The sequence below is a fragment of the Girardinichthys multiradiatus genome, chromosome 11 (assembly GCF_021462225.1).
Source record: "Girardinichthys multiradiatus isolate DD_20200921_A chromosome 11, DD_fGirMul_XY1, whole genome shotgun sequence".
Classification (NCBI taxonomy): Eukaryota; Metazoa; Chordata; class Actinopteri; order Cyprinodontiformes; family Goodeidae; genus Girardinichthys; species Girardinichthys multiradiatus.
In genome coordinates, this window is record NC_061804.1 from 4474417 (window position 1) to 4487627 (window position 13211).

The 13211-nt window shown below is 40.7% G+C and overlaps 1 protein-coding gene and 1 long non-coding RNA gene across 6 annotated transcripts; one reads left to right on the plus strand and one right to left on the minus strand.

Annotated features, from left to right (window-relative positions):
- Positions 1–985: 985 nt before the first annotated feature.
- On the minus strand, positions 986–4396 carry LOC124876609. Of its 5 annotated transcripts, none has more exons than XR_007040330.1 (3): positions 4150–4396; positions 1571–4051; positions 986–1361 (listed from the first exon to the last, which is right to left on the minus strand). It is a non-coding gene; the product is annotated as an uncharacterized LOC124876609 (long non-coding RNA). The 5 variants fall into 5 exon arrangements; XR_007040329.1 differs by having other exon boundaries at positions 1571–3738; positions 3810–4183; XR_007040333.1 differs by having other exon boundaries at positions 1571–2262; positions 2337–4172.
- Positions 4397–4542: 146 nt separating this feature from the next.
- On the plus strand, positions 4543–12805 carry LOC124876608. The gene is made up of 3 exons (XM_047379528.1): positions 4543–4814; positions 11082–11343; positions 11460–12805. The coding sequence occupies exons 2-3, from the start codon at positions 11092–11094 to the stop codon at positions 11952–11954; spliced, it is 747 nt and encodes a 248-aa protein (XP_047235484.1). The 5' UTR covers positions 4543–4814; positions 11082–11091; the 3' UTR covers positions 11955–12805.
- The last annotated feature ends 406 nt before the right edge of the window (positions 12806–13211 follow it).

Below are 13211 nucleotides of genomic sequence, written 5' to 3' on the forward strand. Positions count from 1 at the left end.
ACTGGACTGTTGCTCAGTGGTCCAAAGTACTTTTTTCAGATGAAAGCAAATTCTGCATGTCATTCGGAAATCAAGGTGCCAGAGTCTGGAGGAAGACTGGGGAGAAGGAAATGCCAAAATGCCAGAAGTCCAGTGTCAAGTACCCACAGTCAATGATGGTCTGGGGTGCCGTGTCAGCTGCTGGTGTTGGTCCACTGTGTTTTATCAAGGGCAGGGTCAATGCAGCTAGCTATTAGGAGATTTTGGAGCACTTCATGCTTCCATCTGCTGAAAAGCTTTATGGAGATGAAGATTTCATTTTTCAGCACAACCTGGCACCTGCTCACAGTGCCAAAACCACTGGTAAATGGTTTACTGACCATGGTATCACTGTGCTCAATTGGCCTGCCAACTCTCCTGACCTGAACCCCATAGAGAATCTGTGGAATATTGTGAAGAGAACGTTGAGAGACTCAAGACCCAACACTCTGGATGAGCTAAAGGCCGCTATCGAAGCATCCTGGGCCTCCATAAGACCTCAGCAGTGCCACAGGCTGATTGCCTCCATGCCACGCCGCATTGAAGCAGTCATTTCTGCAAAAGGATTCCCGACCAAGTATTGAGTGCATAACTGTACATGATTATTTGAAGGTTGACGTTTCTTCTATTAAAAACACTTTTCTTTTATTGGTCGGATGAAATATGCTAATTTTGTGAGATAGAAATTTAGGGTTTTCATGAGCTGTATGCCAAAATCATCCGTATTAAGACAATAAAAGACCTGAAATATTTCAGTTAGTGTGCAATGAATCTAAAATATATGAATGTTAAATTTTCATCATGACATTATGGAAAATAATTAACTTTATCACAATATGCTAATATTTTGAGAAGGACCTGTATATTTAGTCTCTGGTGCAGGTAACCCTGGCTGTTTTAGCTTCACAAGCTAGTATTTTCATTAGGTATTTGGCAGTGCTTTTAAATCAGCTTCCAAACCATGATAATCAGGACAGAATCCTTTATTGACGCCCAACATCTCAGCAATGACTAATGAAGGGTCATTTGGCGTAGCCATGGTGACAGAAACCTGACATCCTGAAGAGCTTCATTCTATTTTACTAGTTTGCTGCTCAGGAAAATGATAAGTTATTGACATCCTTCATCATTCCTTCCCTCTTCCTGGTTTATAAAAACAGATTTCCATCATTTAGTTCTATATCACATCAACTGTCCAGTTTCAAGAAGCAGGTCAACACAAAATCATTACAATTGCTTATTTTGATTAGGAGTTGATTAATGTAGAAGCATCTCCTGGTGTTGTCGTAATCCACCCAGATCCTCCACTCCTTGGTGCCACTCCAGATTGAAGAGTAATTGGTCTGAATGAAGGAAAGGCAAATGAGAATAAACCACAAATACAAGGTCAGTTGATCATAACTGGCTTATACTGGGCCGATGCAAAGACACACTTGAGAAAGAAAATATTTAACAGTAATGTGGTTTTGATGAGAAAAAAATTTAAATGTGTAAGGAGAGAAAGAATCAAGAGAACAACAAAAATAAAGACAAATTATTAATCATTAATTACCATTATTACATTGGTCACAGAAAGGGAAAACTTGCACCAATACATTGGTTTTCGTCCACAGGTCAGTAATAGCCACCAGGATACAGTTGGTTGATGATATGTGGACACCTCCTTTACCAATTTGAAAACAATTATCAGTCACTAAAACATTTTTAGATACCTTTATGCTGAAAAAGATCACAAAGAAGGCACATAATTCTTGAAATAACAAAGTTTATTGATACAATGAAGGAAGACTCACATACTGGAAACCGAGGCTGGAGATAGGGTGCCAGTCTTTGATCGAGGAATGATATCAGCAGCACAAACTCCTGACTGTTTTCATCAGAGTTGTGCACACAAAAACTGTCAGGAGTTGCATTGTTGAACTTTTGAAAAAGACTTAGGATAAGAGTTGGGCTAACTATAGCAAACCATGTGATCTTTACATAAAAGGTGTACAGTTATTTATGACATACTCTTTATTTTCTGAAATGCAATGGGTCAAAATACTCAACTTTGAAAATACAGCAATGGAGTGTAATGATGCAAAGCTGAGGTAGTTGTAATTCCAAGTTCCCCCCATTGCCTCCACCTCCTGTACGTTGTGTTTCACCTCAGCCAAGGTGTTTCATCCCCATAGTCCTCAACGTGACGGTATTTGTATATCCAGTTGAATAGTGTGTGGGAAGCAGTGGTTGCTGCTATAAAAGCTGATCACCAACAGATCAGGAAACTAACAGGATAGAAGGCGTCTGGTTTTAAAAATAAAGACCTCAGTACTTACCACCACTACTCCATCTGCCCCAATTGTAGCACCAACCATTTCATTGTCTTCTCCACCAGCCACAATAAGAACCCAAACAACAATAATTGTTTCGACTCCCACAGCTACAGAACATGCAGCTCCAAGCAAATTAACAACTGTAACCGCACCCACTATGACCTCAGCAGCACAGTCAGCCACAGTTTCAACAACACTTCCGACAACATCAGCCCCAAGCAAATCAACATCAACAACGGCAACTGCAACTGCAAACATAACCTCAGCAGCACAGTCAGCCACCACTTCAACAACCACTAGTAGCGCTACTAGTGTCAGACTGGGCATGCTTCATCTCTTGCTTTTACTCTTTGTTGTCATTCTGTAAAAAATTTCAAATAATCAGAAGCAATATATTACCAGTACATTAAAAATATTCTCAAATGTCTCCTTTTATCTGCAAATTGGGTATGCATGTAATCCATTCAAAAAAAACATACAGTAGATTGATCACAAAAGAGAAAGACGTGTTTTTAGCTTCTTTTTTATTCTTTTTAGTAACATTATTTATTGATTGTGTTGTAGTTAATTGTTTAACACTATTCAAATATACATTTAAAATATTTTTATTTATGAAATATTGTCTGTATTTACTATCTTAGTTAACTTGTCATCTGCAGATATGCTTTATTAAAATTCAATTTAATTACATGTTTTTATAACTTATAGATCATTAATTTCTTATTCATAAATTTAAACATCCTTGAGATTCTGAGCGAGAAATTCATGTTTACACAAATTCCCTAAGTGCATCTTTGTGATTCTGTAAAATAAATCTGCTTTAAGAAAAGGCTTCTGTAAAGTGTTATTTGAGAAAGACTTTGCTGATTGCACCTAAGCCAGAGCTAATTTACCTAAGCACACTGCTCTTCACAATTATTCGCACCCCTTGTAGTCATGACAAAATAATTAGTCTCGTACTAATAATTTCTTAATAGCTTGATCATTGTCAGACTGTATCCATTTATTAATTTATATTTATCTGTTTCAAATTGTTTTGTGTTTTAAGATTATTAAAATGTTATCCATAATTTTCAGGTAAGATTTAAAATGATGCACCACAAAGGTCAATTCCTATTTGCCACCTTTCAAAATGGGAAACACACAAGAACATCTAATTCAACTAGAAAATTCAGTGTCAATGCTATAAGCTGAATTCTATAGCTGAATTCTATAGCAGAAACAAGTTGACTGCTGAAGTTGACTGCAGAAAATCTTCTGAAATGTAATGAATTAGCAAAAAACAGAAATTGTCATATTGGAGATGGCCGACTTGACCCACATGCAGAAAAACACGAGAAACAGAGAAGCGTTTCAGGAGCTTTATTTTCAGGACCAGGTACTGGAAACAGAATCTGCTGAGCGGCTGCAAGGAAACGGACGCAGGTAAGACACCACAACTGAAACCCTTAAACTGTACTCTGCAAGGGAGCTTACGGTCAGGTTGGGGTTGGTCCACCAGGGAGAGGGATTGTGATCCTGGAGGAGGCAGCGGGCTACGCTGAGCCGCAGGAGCTGGGCAGTCTTGGGAGGAACGGAGGAGGGTGGACACGGTTCGCCTGAAGCTGTGAGGAATCGTCCGATCCGGCAGCCAGCAGGGAAACAAGAGATCCAGAGTCCACGCACTGTTAGACGGTTCTCCTGAGAGGTCTCTTAGTTTGGAGCAAGACTTGGATAACCTGAGACAAAACAGACTATTAGTCAAGATACCAGACTTTCTCAGAGAAGCAAATTTCTCTAGATGCTTTAAACTATGAAATTGGCCAGGTAGAAATACCACGAAGAGGCAAAACACTCAGGCATCGAAGTACTGGCTCGCCTCCCTCTTATAGTCCTCCAGCTGATGACAACATGCAAAACACCTGACCACCCTGATCCTTCAGCTCCTACGGCTCCTACTGGTGGAAAAAGGTTAGTAGCAGGCAAAAGATGACCAGGATCTGACAGAAATGCTAAACACCTCTGCTAAAAGCTGGCAGAAAGAGGCTAAAGTTGACAGCAGAATAATGACTGAAATGAACTGAATTAGCAGATAACACAGAAGCTTACTTCCTCTAATGAGAGCTTAATATTCTGAATTCACCTCAAAACAATTTGTTTTTAAAAAAACATTTGTTGTAATGCAAGAACTGAAAAAAATCTTTAAAAAGGCAAGAAAGAGCTACCAGTAGATGAGCGGAAGAAGCATAGACTTAAGCAAAAATATAGCCCAAGAAGCTCAAGTCAGTGCTAAAATATATGATGAAATGAAAAAAAATGGCATAAGTTTCAGAACTATAAGAACTACCAACAGAACACAAAAACAATCTAAAAATTGCCTGAATAAGGCAGAAATCAGGGTGAGAACAGTTGTAGAAATGTAAGAAATTGGCAGAAAGTCAGAGGAGAGAAAGAGAGAAAGGCTAGACAGAGAGGAGAGAAAGAGTCAGAGGACTGAGACAGGTAGAGAGGATATCATTATATGAGCAGTGTATAAGCTAACATTAGCATTTTCGCAAATCTTAGTTTATAAATGCTAACATTAGCATGTGGGCTATCACTAGCATGTTCGCTAAGGCTTTAGGCTTAAAAGTAAACTTTAGCTTAAATGCTAACATTAGCATGGGGGCTATCACTAGCATGTTCGATAAGGCTTTAGGCTTAAAAGTAAACTTCAGCTTAAATGCTAACATTAGCATGGGGGCTATCACTAGCATGTTCGATAAGGCTTTAGGCTTAAAAGTAAACTTTATCACTAGCATGTTGGCTAACATTATCCTAGTCCATTTATAATGCTTACAACCACCTATATGCAAAACTGTATGAAATTGCCCTTTAAGGTTAATCACTGTTGTCTGTTGGAACAGCTGTACATGATGTTTAAGTACCCAACAAAAATGCCCACCACGTAGTTGCCTCCTATGAACATGGTCAAAGGGTTAGGGGTAGGGTCAGAGCTGAGAAAAAGAGAATCACAGATAGACATATAGACTGGAAGACACACAGAGAAATAAAGGGAGCACTGAGGAATAAATCAGGCAATCGTCATTGACTGTCAGAGGATGATTACTTCATCCTCAGCAAGTGAGACAACATTGGTAATAAGTGCAGAACCTGATTTGTGTTTGGACTGTTTTGATCTTGTGAAGCTTCCTGAGTTATCAGAAATATTAGCTTCATCTAAACCTTCAACTTGTATGTTAGACCCAATCCCAACCTAATTATTTAAGGAAGTGTTCCCTCTGATTACCAGCCCCATTTTAGATAGGATTAATTTATCTTTAGTAAATGGATATGTACCACAGGCTTTTAAGGTAGTTGTAATTAAAGAGAGATCATATTTCTCCTATTTTAGCTTCCCTTCATTGGCTCCCTGTTAAATTTAGAATAGAATTTAAAATTCTCCTCCTCACATATAAAGCCCTTAATGATCTAGCTCCATCATACATCAGAGATCTAACCTTGAAAACTGGCTCAGAGTTTATATTTTCTTTCTTTCTAGGTGAAATGACTAAAGGAGCTACATCCATTAACATTTACTTTTCCTTCTCATAGAAAGTACTCCTGGATCAGTGCTTCTTTGTTCTCTTTGTGTCTCAGCTCTGTTCTCTCAAACCCCCAGTCGGTCGTGGCAGATGGCCGCTCACACTGAGCCTGGTTCTGCTGGAGATTTCTTCCTGTTAAAAGGGAGTTTTTCCTCTCCACTGTTGCTACATGCATGCTCAGTATGAGGGATTGCTGCAAAGTCAACACCAGTGACTGTCCACTGTCTCTACATGCTCATCCAGGAGGAGTGAATGCTGCAAGTCACTGACTGGATGCAATCTGCTGGGTTTCCTTAGACAGAAAAACGTTTTATCCAATTTGAATAAATAACTGAATCTGTCTGCACTGTTCAATGGTTAGGACTAATTGGAATGTACAGGTCCTTCTCAACAAATTAGCATATTGTGATAAAGTTCTTTATCTTCCATAATGTCATGATGAAAATTTAACATTCATATATTTTAGATTCATTGCACACTAACTGAAATATTTCAGGTCTTTTATTGTCTTAATACGGATGATTTTGGCATACAGCTCATGAAAACCCAAAATTCCTATCTCACAAAAGCATATCATTAAAAGGGTCTCTAAACGAGCTATGAACCTAATCATCTGAATCAACGAGTTAACTCTAAACACCTGCAAAAGATTCCTGAGGCCTTTAAAACTCCCAGCCTGGTTCATCACTCAAAACCCCAATCATGGGTAAGACTGCCGACCTGACTGCTGTCCAGAAGGCCACTATTGACACCCTCAAGCAAGAGGGTAAGACACAGAAAGACATTTCTGAACGAATAGGCTGTTCCCAGAGTGCTGTATCAAGGCACCTCAGTGGGAAGTATGTGGGAAGGAAAAAGTGTGGCAGAAAACGCTGCACAACGAGAAGAGGTGACCGGACCCTGAGGAAGATTGTGGAGAAGGGCCGATTCCAGACCTTGGGGGACCTGCGGAAGCAGTGGACTGAGTCTGGAGTAGAAACATCCAGAGCCACCGTGCACAGGCGTGTGCAGGAAATGGGCTACAGGTGCCGCATTCCCCAGGTCAAGCCACTTTTGTACCAGAAACAGCGGCAGAAGCGCCTGACCTGGACTACAGAGAAGCAGCACTGGACTGTTGCTCAGTGGTCCAAAGTACTTTTTTGGGATGAAAGCAAATTCTGCATGTCATTCGGAAATCAAGGTGCCAGAGTCTGGAGGACGACTGGGGAGAAGGAAATGCCAAAATGCCAGAAGTCCAGTGTCAAGTACCCACAGTCAGTGATGGTCTGGGGTGCCGTGTCAGCTGCTGGTGTTGGTCCACTGTGTTTTATCAAGGGCAGGGTCAATGCAGCTATCTATCAGGAGATTGTGGAGCACTTCATGCTTCCATCTGCTGAAAAGCTTTATGGAGATGAAGATTTCATTTTTCAGCACGACCTGGCACCTGCTCACAGTGCCAAAACCACTGGTAAATGGTTTACTGACCATGGTATCACTGTGCTCAATTGGCCTGCCAACTCTCCTGACATGAACCCCATAGAGAATCTGTGGGATATTGTGAAGAGAACGTTGAGAGACTCAAGACCCAACACTCTGGATGAGCTAAAGGCCGCTATCGAAGCATCCTGGGCCTCCATAAGACCTCAGCAGTGCCACAGGCTGATTGCCTCCATGCCACGCCGCATTGAAGCAGTCATTTCTGCAAAAGGATTCCTGACCAAGTATTGAGTGCATAACTGTACATGATTATTTGAAGGTTGACGTTTTTTGTATTAAAAACACTTTTCTTTTATTGGTCAGATGAAATATTCTAATTTTGTGAGATAGGAATTTTGGGTTTTCATGAGCTGTATGCCAAAATCATCCGTATTAAGACAATAAAAGACCGGAAATATTTCAGTTAGTGAGCAATGAATCTAAAATATATGAATGTTAAATTTTCATCATTACGTTATGGAAGATAATGAACTTTATCACAATATGCAAATTTTTTGAGAAGGACCTGTATGTACTTGACTTGTGAAGTGCCTTGAGACGACATGTGTTGTGAATTGGCCCTATATAAATAAAACCGAATTGAATTGAATTAACCCAACACCTGCCGTTAGTTCTTTCTGGCCAGCCCTTTTATCATAAAGGCGCATGGTCCCGAACTACTCCCCATAACTTGTAAACCATAAGGCCTATCGACATCATTCTTGGAGCGTTTGTATCAGAACGGACAAGGGAACGATACTGTCAATCAAATTTGTTTTTTTATATATAAAATTAAAAACACAACACTCGGTAAAAAGAAAGGGAAATTATAGCGCAAAAGTCAAAACTGCCGGAACATGCTCTCGAACAACTTCCTCTAACTCGGAAACTATAAGGGCTATGGATGTTATTCATGCACCATATGAATCAGCAGGCCTTGCTGAACTATCATGGAGATTTTCATGTGTAGGCAAAAACCTTTCTAGATTGTGTGACCCTGTAAAATTGTGGATCATTTTGAAAATTTTTAACCTGAACAATGGCGGGTTTTTTACATGCATCATCATGTACCAGCAGATCAGTACGATCTCTGAAAACTAACGCTCCGTCCGACTTCTTCCATTGGCGATGTCCTCCAGCTGTGCCAAACCTGCCATCATTTCACAATTACGCACAATTTTACGCAGCTGTTTATGGACATGTGTGATTGTCTACAGCTTGTCTGCCTTAGGAATCATCACACCTAACTAGTTAGGAATTAATCTGCTGATCCGACAGTTTTCCTCTCAGTGACAATGAAAGTGGCCCTTAGATGATTCACATGAATTTTATGCTCCTCGGCGCACAGACCAATGAGCATTTCCATCTACAGGTGACAAAAACAGAGGAAGTTTTTCAGTTTACATCAGACTGAAGTTGTTTCAATTATTTTCTGAGGTGTGTTACATTATTGTATGAGGCTAAATGTGATTCAGTTTCATTGCTCAGGTTTAAACTATAAAAGCTCAAACACATGAAAAAGCACTGGGTTTTATGCTCCATGAATTAAATAAAACTGAATGGAGATTCAGTATATTTAGGTGAGGTTTAGTTCTCTGTAGTTTATTATTGTTAATTGAAAAAGTTTGCGTGGCTTCCACACATTTTCACGACAGGTCAACAATTTGCGTGGATTTACGCACACTTTCATGCAACATTCATTTTTGTACATGCCAAATTGTGCGTAAAACATTGTGCCGCAGGTTTTTGTGCGTAAGCACACTTTGTACACGAGGCCCCTGGAGTCCAGGTCAAATCTTAAGTCTAGAGGGCACAAGACTGAGTCTGAATTATTATATTTTTATTATATCTGCAGGTCAGACCTGGATTTTGCTTGTACAATTGAGCTCAGCATATTAAGAACATCACTTTAAGCAGAGTTAATGCATAATTTAACAAAGAGGGGAATAATAACTTTTTTGCAGAGGGCCAGGATGGTTTGGATAGCTGTCCGGTTAATGAATAAAATGATCAATTCAAACTGCTTTTTGTATTTACTGTAATTATGTTTGTCTGATATTAAAATTTTTTATCTGAAATATTTAGGTGTGACAACAAAGAAATCAGCAAGGGGGCAAACATTTTTTAATGGCCCTGTTTATACTCATATATGTACATGATTGTTCTTTTTGTTTTTTAACTCCACTAAAGTTTATATATTTCTTCTTCCGACTGTGGCTCGTTTTGCAATACAAAAGTTGTGGTTTCGATTTCCAGCTTCTCCCATCTCATGTTGATCTGCCCCTGGGCAAGGCACTTAACCCCAGGTTGCCTACCGATCTGCACATCAAAGTATGAATGTGTGTGTATTTGTGAGTGCGATTGGGTGAATGTTGCTCTAGTGTAAATCGTTTTGGGTGGTATTTGTTATGGCCATTTATGTTCAATTTTGTAAATCATAAGTTCTATTTACTTATAGGTTGTTAGAATATATTTCAGTTTGTTTGGAACGATGATATGAAATGTATTGTTTGGAATTATTATGATTTCTTTGGTAACTTTTAAGCCCCTCCCAGTAATTTAAGAGATTAAGAACACACTGTGCGGCCCTTGTTGAAAAAATGTCCGGTGTGATGACGGGAGGTTTTTTACAATTATTCTTTGGACCACTTTTCGACCGTTTTTTGTCCTTGTAAGATGTGTTTAAGCCAATTTTCGTTTACATCAATGTTGTAAGAATTGTTTGGTTATTATTTCGCCTATAATTTTGCAAGAAATAAAAGGATATTTTTCAAACAATAAAGTCGGAAGTGCATTCAAAAAACTAGACCACCTGTTGCCACCGACGGCCTTTTTTTGGAACTATTTTGGCTTGGAAACAGAAAGGCCGTGACAGTATTTATGTCTAGGAAAGTGCTATATAAATTCACTCCATTTACCATTTATATTTAATGCGGGGAGCCTGTGAAACTGAAGCAAAAAATTATTGTTTGTGTGAACAAACTTGGTCAATAAAGTTGAGACTAATTTTTTGCTTCATGTGTTACTTCATCATTACTCTCATATGAGTAATGCACACTTAAAAGTCGTATTCGTCATGAGGTTATTATAAGACTACGTAGCTCTCTTGATTAAATTGGTGATGTCTCCTCAGAATGACTAACAAACTGCTTAAACTAGTGGAATATTTTAGTTATTAATAATGCCTGGAACTGCGTCATTTGTAAATTTGCTGTTTTTAATTGGCTGCCATGCCTGTTGTCTTCATACATAGTTGGGAACTTGAACATCATAGCTCTTTGAGCAAAATTGTCAATCTTGAGAAGAAAGGTTCTGCTTCATTTGTGATTTTAGCCAACTTATTAACAAAACTTAAATAAAAGCAAACCAATAGTGCATTTTAAAGTTATAGAATAAAATGATGCCCTGAAACATTTCTTTCTGTTTAATGAAAGAAATGGTACAACTCACATTACCTACCAAATAATTGTTTTTTGACAAAAAAGGTAATGTGTTTACGTTTCTTACAATTTGAGAATACATTTGGAATTGCTTTCACTATAGTAAAATATTAAGTTGAAAATTCTTCATATTCCTTGAATATTTATGTTTAAAGTAATATTTACATTTCACAAAGCTTTTTTTTTTTTTTTTTTGACTGGAAGTAGAATTTTGAGTCATGGACTATGGACTTTATCACAGGTTTGCCCCCTTCCAATGATTTCACTGTCATACTAACTGTCATCGACAGGTTCTCCAAAATGGTTCACCTGGTCTCCCTCAAGAAGCTGCCGTCAGCTAAGGACATGGGAGAAGTGTTGGTACACGAGGTCTTCTGCCTCCATGGTCTCCCCACGGACATTGTCTCGGATAGAGGGCCACAGTTCATTTCCCTGGTTTTGGAAGGAGTTCTGCTTCATGCTGGGAGTTTCCCTTGTCTGGACATCACCCTCAAACTGATGGACAGACCGAGAGGGCAAACCAGGAAGTGGAGACCAAACTTTGCATGCTCTGTGAGTCTGACCCGACAAGGTGGTCACACAATTTACCCTGGGTGGAACATGCAATGAATTCCCTTTCTTCTAGCTCCACTGGCCTCTCCCCTTTCTTTGTTGTTTTTGCCTTCCAGCCACCAGTATTCACGTTCCAGGACAAGGAGGCCGAAGTTCCCTCGGCCAATGCCACAGCCATGAGGTGCGAGCGGGTCTGGAGAAGGGCCAGGATATCCATGGTCAGGATGTCGGCAGTACAGTCCAGGGCAGCCAACCGCCGTCCTGTTCCTGCACCGGACTACCAGGTGGGCCAAGAGGTCTGGCTGTCCTCCAAAGATCTTCCCCTGCGGGTGGAGTCCCGTAAGCTGGCACCTCATTTTATTGGCCCCTTCCCCATCTCCAAGGTTGTCAACCCGGTGGCTGTACATCTCCAGTTGCGCCGGTCTCTGAAGGTCCACCTTACATTACATGTGTCCTGGGTCAAGCCCTACATTGTTCCTCGCCTCGATGGGCCATGGTGTCAACTGTCTCGTCGACTGGGAGGGTTACGGCCCCGAAGAACAGACCTGGATTCCTGGGCGGTTCGTCCTGGACAGGACTCTCATCCAGGATTTCCACCGCCTCCATTCTGACTAGCCTCAGGGTCCGTCGGGAGCCGGACCTTGAGGAGGGGGTACTGTAATGATTCTGGCCCGCCTGCCTGTTTCCCACTCTACTCTCCCTGTCTGCAATCAGTCTCATCTGCTCCACCTGTTTCCCCTGTACTGCTGCACAATCAGCGGCATGCCACTCACCTGTCCTCCAGCAGTTATATTCAGCCCACTGACAGGCAGACGGTGCCAGAGTTTTGAAAGCCTCCTAGCGAGTAGATATCCAGCATTTTTTCCTGCCTGACCAAGACTTCTGACCACGTTTTTGCTCCCCGGATTCCCCCTTTTGCCTGGCCCTCTTGGGATTACTCTTATTCTGGTTAACGACCCTGGTTCTATCTCTCAACTGCTGCGCCTGCTTCGCCCCTGGATCTGTCAGCCTAAGCCAGTCCTTACCTCCTCCTGCCTGAACTCCCTGTGTTCACCTGGTCCTCTGACAAGTGGTTTGTTTCCGACTTCTTGGTTCTCGCCCAGCTTCTGCTCTGACCATTACCCTGCTGTTGAGCCATTCCCTGGTCCCTGAGAAGGATAGTGGCTTTGGATTCACATTTTTGTCAGAACATTTTTCAAGCCACTAACATGCTTCCCTGTCCTCAGTGGTTCTGGGATTCTGACTGGCTGGTTCCTATTTCCCAGACCCAGAATAAATCTTTTAAACTGCTTAGTGTCTGGCTGAAATTTTGGGTCCTGAGTCCTGTGCGTAATAGTTTCACACCTGGGAAAGAGCAAAGATCCAACATCCAAAACAATGAAAACAGGCGCGGCGCTGGTGGTGTAGGGGTTGGCATGTGACCACATATAGAGGCTATAGTCCTCGAAGTGGCCGTCCCAGGTTCGAGTCCCAGACCCGGCCACTTTTACCGATGTCTCCCCCTCTCTTTACCCTTCCTTCCTGTCTGCCTACTGTCAAAAATAAAGGCCTCTAGTGCCAAACAAATTCTTTAAAAAAAAAAAAACGGTTGTTAATGGACTTTTTGTTTGGATGGGCTATTTTGTTGGTGCTGCGTATGAGCAGTTGAACAATACAAAAACACTTTGAGTGAAGTGAAGGAACATTTTAATTATATACTGACAGGTAATCAGAAGGAGTGTTAAGGTGTGTTGACTTGTTTGTTAGGATACTTTGGTGGATGAACAGATTAATTGTTTTGGTTTTGGCACTATGAATATGGAAACACACAAAATCAGGGAGGTCATCTGTGCAGTATATAAAGTCTAGCACAGCTCTGGAAGTTTAGA